The following is a 21,716-nucleotide window of genomic DNA, read 5'->3' on the forward strand; positions in this document are numbered from 1 at the left end:
AAACTATATAGAACTTGTATTCAATAAATATTCACTCAAATACAGTATATCATGCCTATTTTCAGTTTCAATTCTCATATCATTTTAGGGAACCTCATCACGGGGCAGGGAGCTCCGCTTTGCATCAAGATGTAGAGGATTTGTCCGGTTAACGAGAGAAACTAAACCCAAAAACTAAACAAGGCATGGTTCATTAGGGGAAAACAACGAAGTCCACACACACACACACGACTAGAAATCACGGCAGGTCGTTCTGAGCCATATATCATAAATACAAATATTCATGTTCCAATCTAATCAAAACTAGCTAATTGCACGTGTATTACAGCGGCGCATACATATTCCAGTGATCCTTTAGTTCAACTCTCGGTGATACTTTCTATAATTAATGTGATTCTCCCATTCAATGCTCGATAATAATTTCAATAATTAACGTGATCCTTTCGTCCAACACCTAATGATATTTTTCACAAATTAATGTTGGCTAATTAACCCGTGTGATTAACTATCTGTCGAATTAACTGCATGTGACTATGGGCATAATTAACAAACTATCCAATTAACACACAATAGAACGATTTCGGGGCATTAATGGTTGTGTGCGAAATGAATGAAAGGAAAACAACTACGGACTACACTTTGATCACTCGCGAAGTATCATCCACTTATTACAATGACACGGTTCTCTCCGTGGGTGCATGGTTTTACATTGGCTATGTTCTTGTCCATATGTCATTTCAAACAAGCAACATTATTTTTTGTTCAAGTGACTTTGGGCATATTCCCCCGACCCGACAAATATGTCAGAACAGCGTGTCGAAACCTAAGTTTAGATGCAACAGGGACCTTCATTTGAATATTTGTCCCTCACGGCACCGTCTGTACATTCTTTTGTCAACGGGACTCTCAAAGGAACAAGCTGACCATAGAATACCAAGCTCCTAAGCCAACCAAATGATTTCCCAATCAGACTACATTATTCTAGCTAATCCTGGCATCTTTTTCTAAACGGCCTCGGGATCGCTGCAGGAGTCACATGCATCGCGGCGTTTAACCGCTGCCGACTGTTTCGTTACACAATAGTACAATAACAAATCCAAATTCAAATTCACAGCGAGGTGCTGCAAACTCCGCTGGAACATCTGAAGTTTTTGGGTTTCCCTTTTTTTTCTGACACAAGACAAAAGAGAATTTCCGTTGGCACTGAACATAAATTTCTCGTCACAGGTATCACTCCGGTACCAGCGTCAAATAACTATGGTTTTTTTCTTTTTCTAAAAAAAAAGAGGTTGAAACTCCCGGCCTCTGCGTCTAAGGCTGTAGCCCAATAATTATACACTTACGGGCAAAATTTCCACGGAAACAACTTACAGACTCCTCTCCACCAGACACCAGTCTCTCTTCCTCCTCTTGATTTCCAGTGCGGGACCCACTCTCTACTGATTCCAATCAATGTTTCCCAGCTCAGCCCATAACTCCATTAGGAATGAGCGCGTAAGTGTAGCATCTCCGGGCTGTAGCCTGTAGATGTTCATAGCTTGCCACCGCCCCAACCAAAAAGGACTCCGTCGGATCTGGTTGATGTTGCGCTCCGCTTTGTTTCCAAGAAACTACTACCGTCAAAGAAAAACCGGACAAGTTAGTTGGTGAACTCACTGAATCCACACACACGGTCCCCGATTTTAAATCGCTCGACGGACTGGACTCTCCTCTCTCCCTTAATCATTCACCGGAGCGTACGAACCCAGCAGATCTCCCAAGAATAAACAGTGATAACTCATAAATATAGCAGATTAGGAGCATCTTATTGGCTGTCCTGCCACAGGCCGCCTCTGTACTTGTTTAATCAAGAACACCATGGAAAAAGTTGGCCTAATGATCTACAAGTTATTTATTTGCTCCCTCCTGTCCTGCTCAATCATTTTGGGGTGGGGAAGGGGAATCACAGATGAATAATCCATGGGCGTTGCAGGTTTCTTCCTCTTCTTAACCAAAATTTTCTATTTTCTCGCCTTCCGTAAAACCGCTGCGCCGGACTGTTTACATGAGCATCAAGGACGGTTGAGAACGAGAAGAATCAAAACAGAAAAAATCACACATTACAAGACGCCGAAATGTAAACCACGCTAGAAGGGTCTAGAGCTGTGAACGCCCTGACATGTCAAACGATGTGTGTTTCCCCTGCTTCTTTCTGTCAGTTCACGCAAGAGTAGGCTCCACGCCGGCGCCTTGTCATGTGGACCGAGGCTGGAGATTGACTTGTTATCTCCAGTCGGCGTGTTCCTTTAACGTTGGTGTTTGTTTGTTAGTTTGTATTGTAGTTGTTGGATCTAAAGTTTGGTGGATCTGAACATATAGAATCGGGGGCAGCAGCAAGGACTACTTGCCTCAGCTATATTTCCTCACTCGTCTCAATGATTGCTGACATTTCTACCTGTCTTACCCTACTCCCTAGCTTCCTTGTCAGCTCCTCGGCCGCATTGGTATATTTGGAGAAACACCATACCTACGACGACAAACCAGAGTTGCCGGTTTCCTAGGGCCGCTTTGGTTACCTGCCATAATTTGTCAAACTTTTTTTCTCTGTAACTTCTCATTTCATTTCAAGTGTGTAACAAGCCTGTTTTGCTGGTAAATAAATTGCTGGTTACAATGATATGTGGTTTGAGAGGAAAAAGTGTGATGAGACTGGCAACACCAGTGTAGCAATGCCAAAGTTAGCCAGCTCAGATGTATAGCAACTCCTGATAACCAACCAAACATGCCCTGATTCCATAGGTTTATCTCCCAGCAAAAAGAAAAGATCCCATAGGTTTATCGTCTAATCCTGCTTCCAAAATTTGCAGATCTGTACACTGTAACACTTACAGTAGCATATAGGTCACCCATGTGTGGACAGCAGAATAGCTGAATTTGGGGTGCAAATATTGTACCCTTTAGAGTATTTTCTGGTCCTCTTTAGTTCACATAGCTTTCGAAATTTAAGTTCATGCGATTGAACTAAAGGAAGTGACCCTGAAAGTCAAAAACTTGCATCCCTAAGCTCAAAGGATTAATTGCAAAAAATTGTATTCACGTGGCATGTGAAAAAACGTCTTACCGAAAAAGGCTCTCGCCCGGTTTATATATAAAATAACCACCAACTTACAATCAAACTCGTTCAACTCGACACCACAACACACACAAGGCAAGGTACAAGGATGTTGAGAACATCTACACTACCCCATACAACTCCATGCCATCTACAAGAAGGAAGAGAGGGCACCGCTGGAAGTCTCCGAAGCCCTCAACCGTGAACGAATCACTGCAAAGAGTCAAAGTTGTGCACGACAAACCGTGCACTCCAAGGCGGTACCTTCAGAAAGGAGACGACACCGTAGCACCGCCACCGCCCAATCAAGGGATCAAGATTTCCCTTGAAGCAATATGGAGGATGAAGAGGAACCGCCGTGACGCCTTCAAGAAGGAGATGACACCCATAGTCCCATAGGCATCGCCACCGCCGACAAGCCCTCATCTCCTTCGAGACAGAGTGCAGCAAGCTACTAGGAAAAATGTTGAGAGAGCCTTCGGTGTGCTTCAGACTTTGCTATTGTTCGTGGCCCTGCCAAGTACTGGAGCTCCAGGGTTCTATGGCAGATCATGACTTGTTGCATCATATTGCATAACATGATCATTGAAGACGAGAGCGATATGTCTAAAAACTTTCGGTACATCACCAACGGGACTCCGCTTGAGTCAGTGTACATACAAATAGGATCCTGCCATTCCTTGAGGAGCATCGCAAGACCGAGAACCGACAAGTTCATGCTTAGCTCCAACAAGATCTTATTAAGCATCACTGGCAACGTCTTAGCGAGACCTAATTGTTCTATCACATGCTATTTGCTACATTTGAACCATTCGGCGTGTTCAAATTTGAATAATTCGGTTTGTAAATTTTTGAATTCAGTTTCTAAACTATATTCATGATTTGCTTGAACATTCAAATTTGTGTTTAGTTTCTATATGTATGCTAATATGTAGTTGCAATTTATGCTAGAATTGAAAAAACAAAAAATTACTCCGTTATATGTAGGGGATCGGCTAGGTCCGGCCAAAACTTAGTGGAGTAAATATACTCCACGATTTTAGGGGGTCGGTTAGAAATGCCCTTATGCATACATATTTCTTGCATAGTTCACCCTTATAACTACGACATGCATTCTTTATAATTGTCCTGAATTTTCTAGACCCGCTTTCTGAAATTTGGAAAATTAAAAGAGCACACATGTGCTCCATCGGGTGCAGTAATTCGACGTCCGGTAATCACCCATTTGCCACTCGATCATCAAAATCAATGCCAAATCCATCTTACCATCATCCATTTACCAATCAATGCTAGGCTCATGCCCATCTTGCCCGGAGCCCTTGGGCCAAACGGCGACGCTGGTGTAGCTCTTGCCGTGGCGTACCGCCAAGTCCCCCTGCCACCAACATGAATGCCAATAACGGCCGAGCGCAAGTGTGCTGTGCTACGTAGCCCGGTGATAGATCCTCCCTTGACTTTGGTTTCACCGTACGTACGTCCTGCCGCTCATCACGCCCTAGCTAGCTATACGAACCAACAAACAGCGGCAAAGCGAAGGCGGAGATGAATTGCGAGGCCTCGCAGGTCAACTTTCCTAACCCTAGCGAAAGCTCGGAGTAGTAAAGCTCGGCCTACGCTACGTGATGCATGGATGTTACTGCTGCTGCTGGGAACTGTGTGGATGATGTTACCACTCTGGCAGGGAAAGGGAAAGTGCGTGCATGTCCTTGCGAAAAGCAGGCTGGCCGGTTGCGTCCATGAGTCCATGTCTGGTGCCTAAATTTCCTTGTGCGTGATTTGTTACCGGAATTCATATATGCCACTGCTTCTGTTCGGAAACTGATGACGTTTGGATAGTAAACGGTCGAACTTCTCTATCTTTGACGACTACTACCTCAATAATGATAAATTAGCTCGTTTGAGTTGCTTATTAGAGCAAGTACATGACAATTTTGTCCATGTGAAGGATAGATACATGAAAATTGAAGAAGGGTGTGCTCTCATGCAAGAGTTTAGTTATACGTGTGCTTCTATAAGTGACTAAATGATGACTATGGATGACATGACAACATTATATAGCTAGCAGTTGGTTGTACTACTAGGCATGCTCTTACGTGGAAAATTTCACGGTGAAATCTGCCATGGTTATTAATCTCCCACAATAAAAATCATGTGCAATCACGTGCCAACCACACGTCTAATCACACTTCCGATTGATTGGCATAGCTGTGACGGTACCCAACAATATTAGGGAAAAAAAAAGGTAGTCTGTGTGGTACTGGCACTGAGGAGCCTGCAGTGTTAGGCACAACGCACCCTCCTGCATCCCAGAGAAGAAAGGCGACCTACTCGCTGCACATCTCTCGGCGCGTCGCTATTGTTGCATCCGCAGCAGTAGCTGAGGTGCTCTCGGTCTTGTATGAGCTTTGAGGCCCTGATCGTGGGCTTGGGGACGGAAAAGGCAGAGGCGCATATCTTCCCGCGCAGCGAAGGAATGGGGGAAAAAAAATGGGCATTGTGGATGATGATCGCTTTGTACGAGCGATACTGTGGGCTTACAGGTGTAGGCTGTAGCGGCCGCGGGAGGCTCGCCATAAAAGCTTCTACTATACCAAACATGCGGCCGGGTCGATCGACGATGGACTGTTCCTTCTCTTTTGTCTTTGGGGCGGAGGGGACACTGCTCCGGCTGCGCAAAGAGTGAACCGAAAGAAAAGGCCCTTTATTCGATTCATTCATTCACTGGCGTGGAGAGGCCATCCAGAATGTGGAATCTTCCTACGTTTTGAGTTGAACTAAAAAAGAAAAAAGCTTAGCTAATTCTTTTTTTTTTGCGGAAAACTGTCGATATATTCATTTTCAGTTATGGCAGTACAACGAACACTAGAAATAATAAAAAAATGCATCACGATTTATAGACCACCTAGCGACGACTGCAAGCACTGAAGCGAGCCTAAGGCGCGCCGCCGTCATCGCCCCTCCCTCGTCGGAGTCAGGCACAATTTGTTGTAGTAGACAGTCAGGAAGCCGTCGTGCTAAGATCCCATCAACGCACCAGAACAGCAACTGCCGCCGATGAAGAGAATTTTAGATCGGAAAGATCCAACCTGAAGACACATGAGCAAAGACGAACAAAGACCGGATCCGAGCGGATCAATCAAAGACAACTACCGACCAAATCTCGTGAGATCTGCCAGAGACACACGGCCTCCGACGATGCTAGACACACACTAGGACGGGGGCTAGGCGGGAAGAACCATATTCCATCTTCAAGAAGTCGCCGCCATCTCGTCTTCTTGAGCAGGACATAAGCTCTAACAAAACTTGAAGAAGCACCTGAAAACGAAGCCCTCCCGCCAGTAAGGACCGGGATCCACCGCGCACCCATGGCCCTAAGGCCACAGGAGACGTGGAAGATCGGCGGTGCTTCCGACGGGAGGCAGAAACCCTAGCCGCTTTTTTTTTAAAGCTTAGCTAATTCCACCGAGAAAATGAAAAAGGAAAAAAAAAAGCTACAAAATGCAGGTGGTGTTTTATGGCCACAAAACGAAGTGTTGACCAGAAAACGCCTCGTTATCTTATGTTAGTTGCTGAGCCAAGAAGGAACTACTGCAACATGAGAAGACGTCTTGAGCTACAAACCAGTGATGAGAAACTGAGGGTGCAAGCAACATGATCTGCATCTGAGGAAACACCAGATTATAAATTTGCAGAAGACCGAGGCGAACCGGCTCCAATTTTTAGAGTCCCCTGTATGACGGACACAGGCGTCATATAAAAGACGAAACACCCATGCTGGCTTAAATCGGCCCGAAATGTAGCCGCCATTTTCATTAAATTTTCGGGTGAAAATATTAATTAACTGAGTGCATAAAAAAATAAAAATATATTTATGAATTACAATGTTTAAAAGTCAATTAAAAATCAAATGTGTATATAATGTTTGTTTATTTTAAAGAGTTCAATTTGTGTTTAAAAATGTTCAGTGTGCATTTAAAAAGTTCACCCTATATAACACAAATCACCATATATTCGAAAAAAAATTAGTTTATATTTGAGAAAAAATTGCTCGATGTATTTAACAAATACTCACCGTATATGAAAAAATATCACTATATATTACAAAAAGTTCAGCGTATGTTTAAAAAGGTAACCCCGTGTTTCAAAAAAGTTACCATATATTCAAAAAATATTAATTTATAAAACTAATTTTTTAAATTTAAAAATAAAAATGAAGAAAATAGAAATCCAAAATAATGTAAAAAAAGAAATAAAACAAAAAGAAAAGATATACCTAAAACAGAAAGCCAAAAAGTAGGAAAAAAACCAACAAACAGAAGAACAGAAAAATGTACAAGAATAACTAAGAAAATAAATAAAATTAATTAAGAGAAAAACAAACACAGAAAACTGAAGAAAAAACGTACAATAAACAACAACAAGAAAACCAAAAAAAAGTAGCAGCGAAGCGATCCGCATACTGGGCTCGCCCAACTAGCCTCGCATGGGCGTCACAGGATCAATTTTTCGCCCACGGGCTCCAAATAGGATTCGCCCAATTTCCAAGCGAGCAAAGGGTTACCTTCTTTTTGAGAGCTAGCAAAGGGGTGCGTCATGTTTGGCTTCGACGGAGCTGGTTGAGCACATTCTGGCCACGGTGGAACCTGACGCAAAATCTTGGCTCTTCAGTATACTTGCTGCGGTATCACATGCAGAAATGATCCGAGTTGTTGTTACCTTCTGGGCGATATGGTTGGCGCAGAGGAAATTGATCCATGAAGGAGAGCACCAAAGCCCTTTGGCGACCTTTTCTTTCATCAATAGGTATCTCTCTGATCTAGCTTTGGCTCAACCATCACAGGTGTTATCACATGCTCGCCAGCCGCAGGAACAGGCAAGGAAATGGATCCTGCCCCCGCATGGATATGTGAAGATTAATGTGGATGGTGTAGTGTGTAGAAGCCCACCTATTGGTGCGGTCAGCGCTGTATGCCGGGATGGACAATGTGTGTACATGGGTTCTTCGGTTGTGGTTTTTCACGGGCTGACCGACCCACACATTTTGGAAACTTTGGCGTGTCGTGAGGCGCTATCGTTGGGGAGGGACTTGCTACTCTAAAACATCACAGCGGCCTCGGACTGTCTCTCCGCCATCAATGACATCAACTCAGGAACTCATGGTATCACTGGCCCAATCGTCAGAGAAATAAAGGACGGTTGTAGTGATTTTCAGGCAATCTCTTTTGCTCATGAAGAACGTCACTTCAATACGGAGGCGCATAGTTTAGATAGACATGCTTTGCATTTGGGTGAAGGGCGCCATGTTTGGCTTCTACAACCCTTTGATACTCTATTTATTCCTGTAAACCGTTCCATTGATCAATAAAGCATTGCATGTTTTCCCTAAAAAAAGCAAAGGGGTGCATCAGCCACCGTGCCGCTTGTTTTTTTTGGCACACTTTTTAGGATTTTTATCTGTTTTTTCAGCTTTGGGCATTTGCTTGATTTTTTCTAGGCTTTGGTCGACTTTTCTTGCGAAAGTGATGTTTATTCCACGAGAAGCGAGGAAGCATAGTTGTGATTTCATGAGAAGCACAACTGTGCTTCCTGCAAAAGCGCAACATGTGCTTTCACGAGAAGCACAGATGTGCATCCTGAAGGAAAAAAAACACAACTGTGTTCTCAGTTTGTTTGTTTTGGCAGATTCTGTTTTTCTGTCTTCAGTTTTTCTGTGAATAAAAAGTTTGTCAAAACCTATTAACATGAGATCTGATTTTGAAAAACTCAACATGAAAAATTTAGTGATATAAATGATTCGTCATTTGAGCACATGGTTCAAACGATCAAATGTTATGAGAAAACATATCTACAGAAAAAGATAAAGCTCTTGGTTACATGCCATAGAAGATGAGAATGACCATTGCAAGGCAACCCATGTGTTGGGCTCTGCCTCTTGTTATCAAACGGACCAACACCAACCACTCTCGATGCCTTCACTGCTGTCCGCTACTGTGCTGAAACATTCTGGTAGGCGTCTGACAGAGATCGGACCATGATTACATGATTGTTACCAGTTCCGTTTCGTTTGTGACATGAGCCAGAGCTTAACTCGGTTTAGTTGGTATATATGGTACTCCCTCCAATGATACATATAAGATGTTTTGGATATTTCAATATGAACAACATACAAACAAACACAGTTCAAATGAATGAAAACACACTAAAACATGCCTATATACATCTGATTCAGGAAAAAGTATAAACATCTTATATTGCGGTAGTACGGAAAAAAACGGTTGTGCCATATAACACGTCCCTGTGCAAAGTGCATAAAACCCATGAAATGAATCAGAAATGGGAGTTTTATGTTCCAGCAGGTACAGACCATGTCCCACCAGATTGAGTCTCCCTTAGTCTCAGAACAACGTGACAAGATCACAAGTTCCCAAACAGATGTTTCAAATTTTATCACCGGAATATAAAGCAGACCCAAACCCCAATTTAACACACGCTTTTCAGCAATTGGCAATGGGATCTAGATTATAAAGGCAATAGTAGATCTTTGACACATTACAGTCGGCACTGGTAGCAAAAAGGTTGGAATAACAGATATCCCTGACAGTCACACAACAAAGAACAGCGGAGTACTTTCCTACATACGAACCAGACCAAAACATAGCACCTGACAGTCTACTCATCCTCCTGGCTGCGGAGCCTGGCAAGCTTGTTGGTAACCACGATGTCGAGCTGCGCAGCACGCTCAACGATGTCCTTGCGCTTCTTGGTGGAGACGTTGTGGGCGATCTCCGCACAGTAGGTCCTGGTTGCAAGAAACAAGGCATATTACGATTAGCATGACCATAATAGTGGAAGACAGTACTGTACAAGGCATGATAGACACCCATTACCTGTTGTGCATCATAAGCAGCTCCAGCTCAGACACATTGTGGACAACAAACTTCTTGAACTTGTTGGGAAGGTAGTGCCTGGTCTTCTTGTCAGAACCGTAGCCAATGTTGGGCATCAAGGTGCATCCCTTGAACTTTCTCCTGACACGGGAATCAATACCCTTTGGCCTGCGCCAGCTTTGCTACAATCAAAAATGAAAATATTGTTCAGTTCAAGCAAAACATTATACACAATAAACAAGAGGACAAGTCCAGAAGAGATGAAAAAACAAGATTCAACACATCTGAAATACCAAACAACCTGGCATCACCTGCTCCTTGTGGACTCTATAATGGACAATAATAATTTTATGACATTCAGAAACAATGGTAAATTACAAGCAGTTACCATCCTACACAATAAGTTGCCTAGCCATACTTGTACCATCGGACAACACAAAAATAATTATAATTGAGCAAAGCAACAAATCGCTTGCTGGCTTTGGTGTATGGGGGTATACTTGCAACAAAAAAATCATAGAACACAAAATAGAAGAATAACACACCAAGAAAATGCTGCTCAGCTCAAGGTTACATAACAGTGTAGAAGTAGTTAAGCTGAAAGGATCAGAGAGAAGGTACTAATCATGCAGAAAACATGACTTCTTGAGCGCACATTGGTAAACAAGTGTTGGGAGAAGTCTAAGCAAAGCATTCATACTTAGAATGAAGCCCACGCCTTTTTTTAATTCATCCCACTTCATGAAGACATGAATAAATTGCTGTAGAAGAGGTTGCGACAGCCACAGTACTTACTAATGTAAGGGCTAGGGCCCTCTTCATTTAACCCAATATTTGCTCAAGAAGATGTTTTCTTACTCAGACCTTTTACTAAGCCATCACTTCCTTTCTTCACAAAGTCATCAATAAAACAAGGTAAAACTAAAACACAAATGCCCGGCTAAGTGTCTACTATAAGCTTTCAACCCAATGCTCATTGATGATTTGATGTACAAGTGCAACAAACAATTTCAATTTAAACATTAGTCGTTCGGTTATCGAATTTGTGCTTGTTCATATCCTAAATGGTTTCCACCTTCAGAAAACACAATAAATTTCTACAGCAACATACGCTAATATCGTACAACACTATCGTGCTGAATCAACGACTTCAACACTGCCATTTCACAGTAACATAGCCTAAGCAGAAGTGGTAAATTTGGCATACAGCGACTACGTATCAAAAGTGAATAATACTACAAAACGTCAGAGACCTCCAGATTATGCAATGGAGATACTACAGCAGGCCATGAACCGCGGTAAACTTTGAAAGTTGAAACGACAGCATGCTTAACAATCGGGATCTAGAACCGGGTAAAATCAACTGCACGAAGCAATCAAAACATGAGGCACTTGTAATATCCACTACATAGAGGTCTTGGGGAAGAGGTAGATACCTTGAGGCCAATGTAGCGGTCGCTATGGGCCCTCTTGAAGTGCTTGACCCTCTTCTTCACGATCTTCTTCGTCAGAAGCGGCACCGCCATCTCTGATCTGTCGGGCAAAACCAGAAGAAGGGGTTCGAATCAGACAACGAGGCTAAAATCACCCGGAAAAACGAGGTGGGAGCTCGTCTGCGAGCTTGCTTGCTACCTTCGGGAGCGAATGGCCCTAACCCTAACACGAAGAGAGGAGGAAGAAGAGCGGCGGCGGGGATGGAATTGCAAGGCGCAGTATTTATACCCTCCACAAACCCTAGTTACATGGGCTCGAATGGGCCAGTGCGGTCTAGCCCGAAAAATAGAAAGTTAAGCCCGGTACATTGCAATAACTTGCCCAGTTGCAGAGTGGGCCTCCGTTTCTAGAGGCGAGGCGAGAAATGTCGCCCTCCGTCTCCGCCGCCGTTCTCCGCCGCCTCGGCGACCGGCTCGGCCTCCGCCGACTCGCCACGCTCCCCGACTACGCGGCCGGCGCCGATGAGCTGCCGCAGCACCCCACCTCCAAGGACGCCTACTTCGCGGCGGTCAACCACCTCTCCACCATCGTACGGCGCGACTTCTACCTGGAGCGCACCCTGAACCGCCTCCGCCTGCCGTCCCCCTTCCCGCCGGACCTCGCGCTCCGCGTCATCCGCGCCGCTGCCCCCTCCGAGCCCCTCCACGCCGCCCGCTTCCTCGCGTGGCTCCGGGCGAAGCCCAATTTCTCCCCCTCCGCCGATCACTTCGACGCGCTGCTCCTCCCGCTCGCCCGCGCGCGCCTCTTCACCCACCTCTGGACCCAGGCCTCCGACATGCGCGCGCTCGGCCTCCCCCTCTCTCCGGCAACCTTTTCGGCGGTGATCTCGTCCTACGGCCACTCCCGCCTCGCTGAGCAGGCCGTCGAGGTCTTCAATCGCCTTCCCCACTTCGGGTGCCCGCAGACCACCGAGGTCTACAACGCCCTTCTGGACGCGCTCTGCGCCAACGGCAACTTTGCCGGCGCCTACAAGCTGCTCCGCCGCATGGCGCGCAAGGGCGTGGCCCCCGACCGCGCCACGTTCAGCACGCTCGTCGACGCCTGGTGCGCGTCGGGGAAGCTCCGGGAGGCGCAGGCGTTCCTCGACGACATGTCGTCCCGCGGGTTCCGGCCGCCGGTGCGCGGCCGGGACCTCCTCGTCGACGGGCTCGTCCGAGCTGGGCGCCTGGAGGAAGCCAAGGCATTCGCCCTCCGCATCACCAAGGAGGGCGTCCTTCCCGACGTGGCCACGTTCAACTCGCTCGCCCAGGCGCTTTGCGATGCTGGTGATGTGGAATTCGCCGTGGGTCTTCTTGCCGATGCTTCCAGTCGTGGCATGTGCCCAGATATCTCAACTTACAAAGTGATGCTACCGGCCGTGGCCAAGGCTGGCCGAATTGAGGAGGCATTCCGATTGTTCTATGCGGCTATTGAGGATGGCCACCGGCCCTTCCCAAGTCTATATGCGGCGATCGTCAAGGCGCTCTGCAAGGCAGGTCGTTTCGCTGATGCTTTCGCCTTTTTTGGTGATATGAAGTCCAAGGGGCACCCACCCAATCGGCCTGTGTATGTGATGCTTGTCAAAATGTGTGTGAGAGGTGGTCGGTTCTTGGATGCTGCAAACTACCTTCTTGAGATGAGTGAGGCTGGGTTCGCGCCACGGGCGCCAACCTTTAACGTTGTAGTCGATGGGCTGCGGCATCTTGGGAAACATGACCTAGCCCGGAGGATGGAGCAGCTTGAGATGTCACTAAAAGGAAACTGAATGGATCCGGAAGTAGATGCGGTCTAGTGGGGCGCTGCGAATTGCTTGGTAAAGTTTCTGAATTACTAGGTTGGGCTCCTATCTTCTAATTGCATTTCATGACATAGGCCGCCAGTGCTATGCTGTTGGGCTGTGACTGGTATGCTTGGCAAGTGATTTATTTGTTTTCGGTAGGAAGAATCAATGAATAAGGCCATCAGATAGCCTCAACTAATTTGCTCAAAATTGTGCAGTGTAGGTTCACAAGAAAAGTAGTGGTGGAGTAGGCACTAAGTTCAGAAGAATGTAAGTTTTGTGGTTGCATAGATAAGATTATTGAAATATCCATGGTCCATTGGTGTTTGATCAGGTGTTTTCACTGTTCAATTTAGCACCAACTCTGTGCTCCATGATAATTCAGTATAAAGATTGGAGCCATGCTACCTTGTATGATTTAAAAGTGTATTGTTGAGATGTCACTAGAAGGAAACTGAATGAATCGGGAAGTAGATGCTGTCTAGTGGGGTGCTGTGAATTGCATGGTAAAGGTTCTGAATTTTCAGGTAGGATTCCTGTCTTCTGATTGTATCCTGTGACATAAACCAATGTTATGCTGTTGGACTGTTGGATATGCTGGTCGAGTGATTTGTTTGTTTTGGGTAGGAAGGATCAATGAATAAGATCATTGGATAGCCTCAACTAATGTGGTCAAATTTGTGTAGTGAAGGTTAACAAGAAGAGTAGTGGTGGAGTATGCAGTAAGTTGAGTGGAATTTAAGTGTTGTGGTTGCATAGATTAGATTTTGAAATACCCACTGCCCCATCGGTGTTTGACCAAGTGGACCAGGTGCTTTCACTGTTGAATTTAGAACCAACTCTGTGATCCATGAGAATTCATGTAGAATAAAGATTGGAGCCATGATACCTTGTACGATTTGAGATCGCGTTGTAGAGATAGGGCTGACTACTGATATTGTGTGCTGAAACCTCAAGGCAAATCACTTACCATTGCAAGGTTGAGGTCCCTGTGTTGTCTTCTGGACAAAAGAACAACACAGTATGAGTCTTAATGGGGGAGATTTCAATTTTTTGAGATTGACAGTGCTCCGCCTTTTTGTAGAATGCACATTTGCGGAGACAAAGTGATACTGAAAATGGTTAGCTGTTTGAAGTGTTCAAATCAGTTTATGGTGGAAGTGTTTCGTTGGCCATGCATCAGTTTTAACTTTTAAGATAGTTTGGTAGTACATTGCAATTGATTCATATATGTCCTGCACCACAGCACCGACACTCTTCTTTAAGGATGAACAATGTGAGAATGGCCCCTGTGAATCAGCATACTGCATGAAATGATTGTTACTCGTCCTTTGTAATGACTATGATGAAGGTTGTTCTGCTTCTGCATAGCTGTTGGTTGTTGCTTTATGTTTTTTCCTTCCTTTTTTTGTGTGCAGTGTTTCAACTTTGCCCTTCGTGAGCATCAGATACTCGATTGGCATGCAGAATTGGACTTACCTTACAGTGTCCTAATACCTTCTGACAAGGAACCATCCGGGTGCACCCAACGAGATCAAAGCTGAATGAACCTATGTTGTTACATCATGTGGCCAGAATAGCCGGGCATGCGGTGGCTCGACGTTCACAAGCTGATTACAGGCTATTGTGTCTCCTGAACATACTACTGCAGAACTCAAGAACTCCCCAGTGATTTGGGGAAGGAATTTGCCTTGCGTTCGATGGTCTGCCTTCTGTATGGCGACAAACTACTGTCACGGCGGTGTTAGTAAGCGTATGGGCACGACTGCAGAAGGGGGGAATGCAGAGATGTTTTGAAATCAGGAGGTCAGCTATGAACCTATGACTGATCACACCGCTGAGGAATGCAAATTCGAGAAGCTGAGGGAGGAGTTGATGATGAGATACAACATTGTCTTGCATTTCATAGACTGGGAATCGATTTTTTTTCTTGTGAAAAAACATTGCTTAATGTGAATGTTGCAATGAACTGATATACCTTGTCTTTTTTCCCGACCGAAGGTCTTTTGAAGATGCATACATTGTTCAACTTTCCGTGATGGAAATTGTGGGTAAATTCAGTTGGTCCAAATACAAAGGCTCGTTCTGAAGTGCGAAATGCAAAACCACAACGTGTATGAATGATTTTGGTTACTTGCTTGTAAGTTAGTGGGTATCAATCTCGAGTTTGTCAAAAAAAAATAGTGGTATCAGTCTTGCATTATTTTTTTACCGGAACTGCAGAAGCTCGGCATTTTCATTATGGGGTAAAGCAAAACTGTACAGAGACTAGGAACTAGCCACGAGGAGGGAAAAGGAGAGGAAGAGCGTTAGAAAAAGATAGACAGAGAACTACCAGAGGATTGCGCAGAAACAGCAAAATATTACTAGAGGAGTGCGCAGAAACAGCAAAACGGATCACTCTGAGGCCTCCTCAAGGAGGCTGATTTCATCTCTGATAATCAGAAGAACGCTCTGAGGGGTTGCCCGCTTGTTATTGAAGATTCTCGCATTTCGTTCTTTCGAAATCCCTGAAGCAATGTACGTATGCAGCAGCAGTGCGCTCATCAATCTCATTCTTCTTTTTGTAAGGCACTCAGCATTTAGACCACCAATCCGAGAACAATTGTGGAGAGTCAGCCGCGAGTGAAGCACTGGGAAAGTAAGCTCCAACGCAGCACTCCCTCTTTCCGTCTATATAGGACCTAATGCATTTTTTGAGGCTAACTTTGATCAAATGTTAGAGCAATAATATATGGTATGCAAGTTACACAAAGCATATCGTTAAATTTGTACGTGAAAAGAGCTTCCAGTGATATAATTTTTACATTATACATATTGTGCATTATTAATCTTATTATCAATAGTCAAAGACAGTCTTAAAATACGCATTAAGCCCTATATAGATGGAAGGAGGAAGTAACAAATTTCCTTTGCAAAAGGGTAGCTAAGGGCATTTCTAACCGATCCCCTATAACCGGTTAGTGGTGTATATTTAGCTTTTTACTCCACTAATCGGCACCTAGTCGATCTCCAATCCAGCCTAACAGAGTATAATTTTACTCCTATCCCTAAAAAAATTCCTATTTTTAATCCCTCTTTGCTCCGCCGAGTAAAACGACGCGGCTCTCCTCTGCTGCCTCTCCCTTCCCTCCCACGCCGCATCTTCGCCCCCGCCGCCCCTCATACCCCTCCCCCCTCCCCGTCGGCACCGGCCGGCCGCCGGGAAAGCCTTGTAGGCCTCTGCCGTTGTCCTCCACCACCTTCTCGTCCCGCCGTCGGCCAAAAATCAAGGGGATCTGCGGCTGCTGTCGTCGCCGCCGGATATGGCGTTTCGGGCCACCAGCGGCTGCGCCTTGCCATGGATTGGTCGAGAAGCAGACCACACAGCCCCGGCTAAGCCTCTGCGCCGCATGCATGTACCGCCTCTTCCTCTAGCAACTCTAATCGCTCCCGCCGTCGGTTCTCCGGCAACTACACGGCCGACCATCGCCCGGGCTCGGCGCTCGTGCAGCGGCTCACCGACTTGCAGCTGGCGGTCATACAATACGACGACTGCACACGACAAGTGGTGCGCCAAGTTTCTACCACGCCGAAACATCACGGATGGGTGTTCTTCAAATGCACAATTGATGGGGTATGTGCTTGTTGATTCGGTTTTTCACTGGATTCGGTTCAATTTCGGTAGCTCATTGATGCTCATCTATGTGTGTAGGATGATGGATGCTTGTTTTGGTATTGGAAGAAGAATACATCAATCTATTAATAGCACGAAAATTAGTAGATGTTTGTGCACTCGTTATAATTGAGGCTAAACGTGAGACTAGATGTGCGATTAGAGAAGAAAATAGAGGGGAAGCAACGTCTACTTCTTTAGAATCAAAGAAGAAGAATGAACTACGCAAGATCGATAATCCGCAGATCAACAATGAAGGCATCGAGAATATACTAATGCAACTAGTCAGAGTAGTTATGGAAGTTGGATATCTTCTAAAATGTCTAATTGCTCTTCTAGCAAAGAATTGGTGAATTATTATGTAATCGAATGTCGTTGAATGAAATAAAGAAGCAAAGAAATGTGTTTCGGTAGCCGAACTTGAAATGCAAATGAAAAAAAATACTCTGTTAAGTTTAGGGGATCGGCTAGGTCCGGCCAAAACTTAGTGGAGTATTTATACTCCACTAAGCCTTTTACTCGCTTAACTTTTTGGAGATCGGTTAGAGTTGCCCTACGAGCCACTTGGTGGCATTCCGGAACTTTGGCTTTGGCAGCGATCCAACAGAGATTATGTTGGGAATGGTTGCATGGAAAATAAAAAAAATTATACGCACACGCAATGATCTATCCATGGAGATGCATAGCAACAAGGAGAAAGTGTGTCTACGTACCCTCGTAGACCGTAAGTAGGGGCGGATCTGGGCCCCAGGCCCGGGGCTTGACAATTTTTTTAGTTATTACCTATGCATGTTTTTGAATGAGCCCGGGGCTTGGCCCAATACACACCCAGCCATCCAGGGCCAAGGCCAGGTTGTCCTCATCGCTCGCAGCCTCGCACTAGGACTGGCTCGCACGGGCGCATCAAGCCACCGCTCGCCCCTGCTCCCTTCGTTCCCCAGACCTAGATCGGCGCAGGCAGCCGCCGCCGTCGCCGCCCACCAGTGACTTCCCTCCGGTCCGCGCTCCCCTGCTTGCCTACTCCGCCGCTCCCCACCTGCTCGCCTGCTATGGCTCCACGGTCCACACCTGCTCCGCCGCCCGCCCGCGCCCTCCGCCGCTCGCCCAGCCTGGGCTGGTCGCCTAGTCACCTGATGCTCGCCGGCTCACCGCCTCGACCTCTCCTGGCTCCACGCATGAGGGAGTCCTGGATTAGGGGGTCTCCGGACAGCCGGACTATATCCTTTGACCGGACTATTGGACTATGAAGATACAAGATTGAAGACTTTGTCTCGTGTCCGGATGGGACTCTACTTGGCGTGGAAGGCAAGCTAGGCAATACAGATATGTATATCTCCTCCTTTGTAACCGACCTTGTGTAACCCTAGCCCTTTCCGGTGTCTATATAAACCGGAGGGTTTTAGTCCGTAGGACAACATACAATCATACCATAGGCTAGCTTCTAGGGTTTAGCCTCTTCGATCTCGTGGTAGATCAACTCTTGTAATACCCATATCATCAAGAATAAATCAAGCAGGACGTAGGGTTTTACCTCCATCAAGAGGGCCCGAACCTGGGTAAAACATCGTGTCCCCTGCCTCCTGTTACCATCCGCCTTAGACGCACAGTTCGGGACCCCCTACCCGAGACCCGCCGGTTTTGACACCGACATTGGTGCTTTCATTGAGAGTTCCTCTGTGTCGTCGCCATTAGGCTTGATGGCTCCTTCTATCATCGATAGCGATGCAGTCCAGGGTGAGACTTTTCTCCCCGGACAGATCTTTGTGTTCGGCGGCTTCGCACTGCGGGCCAACTCGCTTGGCCATCTGGAGCAGAGCGAAAGTTACGCCCCTGGCCACCAGGTTAGGTTTGGAAGCTTAAACTACACGGCCGATATCCGCGGAGACTTGATCTTCGATGGATTCAAGCCTCTGCCTTGTGCGTCACGCGGTCACGATGAGTACGATTTAGCTCTACCATCAGACGGTGTTCAGGAGATCGCACCGGCAGCCGCTCCGACCCTCAATTCGGAGCCAGTTGCGCCGTCCATGGAAGGGTGGATGGACCCCACCACAGAGGCCTTACCCTCAGCAGCGATCGAGCCGAACATTGACCTTACCCTGCACGAGAGCCGTGTTGTCAAACTGCAGGATCCTTCTCCGGCCACGGACTCCGAACCGCCTGCGCCCGTTCCTAGCGAATCCGATTGGGCGTCGATCATGGAGTTTACCTCCGCGGATATTTTTCAGCACTCGCCCCTTGACGACATACCGAACTCATTAAGGTCTCTCTCCTTGTCAGGAGAATCCTGGCTGAACTATGTCCGGTAGGTTTGGGATGCGGATGACGAAGAAATTCACCGCCCACCCACCACCCACTTAGTAGCCACTGTCGATGACTTAACCGACATGCTCGACTTCGACTCCGAAGACATCGACGGTATGGACGACGATGCAGGAGACGAACATGAACCACTGCCCACAGGGCACTGGACGCCCACTTCACCACATGACATATACATGGTGAACACACCAAAAGAAAACGACGACGAGGAACAGATGGACGCAACGAAGGGTTGTCCCCTTGAGAAGCAGTCAAAGCGGCGGCGTAAGCGCCGCTCCAAATCCCGCCTCGGCAGAAACAATGATCATATAGACCCAGCGTTAGAGCAGGGTGAACCATCTCCGGACCATGGCAACATGGAGAATCAAACCGAACAACCCGACTCTGTCAAAGATAATAGTCCGGACGACATCACACCGAACAGACACCCGGAGCAACATAATGCCCGTCAAAGGCTTGTTGCCACCGCGAGGAGTCTAAAAAAATAGAAGCGAAGGCTCAAAGCTGCGCACGACACACTCAGAATCAGATGGAGTAAAGCACTCAACTCAGCAGCGAAGTACGGCGGTAATCGCCCCACCAAGAGCTACCCAAAGCGGAAGTTTCTACCTGAATTCAATGAGGAGGCCTTAGATCCCCCGCAACTAAAAATTAGAACGGCCATCTGGCCGGATAGACGACCTCACGGCCAACATAGAGCGGCAAACAACGCCGCACATAAGCCAATACGCGATCCATCTATGGACCACGCAAGCGCGCTCCATCATACGATGCAACACAACAAACATCCGCACACCCCCTATGTTTCACCGACGAGGTGTTGGACCTTGAATTTCTAGAGGGATTCAAACCCGTAAACATAGAGGCATACGACGGAACATCAGACCCTGGGGTCTGGATTGAGGACTATATCCTCCATATCCATATGGCTCAAGGATATAATCTCCACGCCATTAAGTATTTACCCCTCAAACTCAAAGGGCCAGCTTGGCACTGGCTTAAAAGCCTCCCCGAAAACTCCATTGGAAGCTGGGAAGAGCTCGAAGATGCTTTTCGGACAAATTTTCAAGGGACTTATGTCCGACCTCCAGACGCGGACGATTTGAGTCATATAACTCAACAGCCCGGAGAGTCAGCCCGAAAGCTTTGGAACAGGTTTCTTACTAAAAAGAACCAAATAGTCAACTCTCCGGACGCCGAAGCCTTGGCAGCTTTTAAGCATAGCATCCGCGACGAATGGCTTGCCAGACACCTCGGCCAAGAAAAGCCGAGAACAATGGCAGCATTAACAAGCCTCATGACCCACTTTTGCGCGGGTGAGGACAACTGGCTAGCCATATGCAGCACCAGCAACCCAAGTACATCCGAAGTTAGAGATGGAAATGGGAAATCACGACGCAGCAAAAATAATAAGCGCCGGAATAAAGAAGACAACCCGAAGAGCACGGCGGTAAACGCCGGATTCATAAACTCTCGGCCAGGTCAGCAAAAGCCGCCCTCTAAAGGCAGCAGAGACGAACTGTCCAGCCTAAACAAAATTCTGGACCAAATATGTCAGATCGATAGCACCCCTGGTAAACCCGCTAATCATACCCACAGAGAATGTTGGGTCTTCAAGCAGTCCGGCAAGCTCAACGCCGTACACAAGGGGGAGGATACACCAAGCGAAGACGAGGATGAGCCTCTCAAGCAAGACACTGGGGAACAAAAGAAATTTCCACTAGAAGTCAAAACAGTAAACGTGTTACACGTGATCAAGGGGAGAAAGAAAGCGGCACTCCCAGAGAAATATGCCCAAGGGCCTATCACCGCGGAGTCCGGCCACTGGTCATCTCAACCGATCACTTTCGACCATCGGGATTACTCAGCAAGTATCCGACATGCAGGATGGGCTGCCTTGGTATTAGACCCAATAATTGACGGATACCATTTCACATGAGTCCTGATGGACGGTGGTAGTAGTCTAAACCTGATATATCAGGACACAATCCGCAAAATGGGGATAGACCCAACGAAAATTTGCCACAGCAATACTACCTTTAAAGGAGTAACGCCAGGCCCAGGGGCTCATTGTACAGGCTCCCTGCTACTAGAGGTTATATTCGGCTTCCCCGATAACTTCCGTAGTGAAAATTTAACCTTCCACATTGCTCCGTTCCAAAGTGGCTATCAAGCACTACTTGGACGCGAAGCTTTCGCTCGCTTTAATACAATACCGCATTACGCTTCCCTCACGCTTAAGATGCCCGGTCCACGTGCCATCTTACAGCAAATGGAAATATGGAGCGATCCCTGCGCGCCGAAGAGAGTGCGGCTGCCTTGGCAGTCGCACACTAAAACGGCCTCACCAACTAAAGCATTCGATAGGTCGTCAAGACTACTGACACGGTTAGACGAGTCCGGCGCAGCTATCTGTAATTCATACAGGTTTGATGGCCGTACCCCTATTACAAACACAAGGGGCTCAACGCGCGCAGACAAGTGGCAATTTTTACTCATCTTGAATTA

General features: G+C 46.5%; 2 protein-coding genes across 9 annotated transcripts; one reads left to right on the plus strand and one right to left on the minus strand.

Annotated features, from left to right (window-relative positions):
* Positions 1-9,570: 9,570 nt before the first annotated feature.
* On the minus strand, positions 9,571-11,697 carry LOC119328526 (60S ribosomal protein L32-1). The gene is made up of 4 exons (XM_037601499.1): positions 11,611-11,697; positions 11,415-11,511; positions 9,979-10,160; positions 9,571-9,890 (listed from the first exon to the last, which is right to left on the minus strand). The coding sequence occupies exons 2-4, from the start codon at positions 11,502-11,504 to the stop codon at positions 9,761-9,763; spliced, it is 402 nt and encodes a 133-aa protein (XP_037457396.1). The 5' UTR covers positions 11,505-11,511; positions 11,611-11,697; the 3' UTR covers positions 9,571-9,760.
* Positions 11,698-11,705: 8 nt separating this feature from the next.
* LOC119328524 (pentatricopeptide repeat-containing protein At5g18390, mitochondrial-like) lies at positions 11,706-15,265 on the plus strand. Of its 8 annotated transcripts, none has more exons than XR_005159004.1 (3): positions 11,706-13,285; positions 13,450-13,501; positions 14,650-15,265. XR_005159004.1 is itself a non-coding variant. In XM_037601497.1 (2 exons), exon 1 carries the CDS (start codon positions 11,837-11,839, stop codon positions 13,214-13,216), a length of 1,380 nt encoding a protein of 459 aa, XP_037457394.1. In that variant the 5' UTR covers positions 11,706-11,836; the 3' UTR covers positions 13,217-13,264; positions 13,450-15,265. The 8 variants fall into 8 exon arrangements, 2 of the variants coding, with proteins under 2 accessions (XP_037457394.1, XP_037457395.1); XR_005159005.1 differs by having other exon boundaries at positions 11,706-13,264; XR_005159000.1 differs by having other exon boundaries at positions 11,706-13,758.
* The last annotated feature ends 6,451 nt before the right edge of the window (positions 15,266-21,716 follow it).

This window comes from Triticum dicoccoides, chromosome 7A (genome assembly GCF_002162155.2).
Source record: "Triticum dicoccoides isolate Atlit2015 ecotype Zavitan chromosome 7A, WEW_v2.0, whole genome shotgun sequence".
Classification (NCBI taxonomy): domain Eukaryota; kingdom Viridiplantae; phylum Streptophyta; class Magnoliopsida; order Poales; family Poaceae; genus Triticum; species Triticum dicoccoides.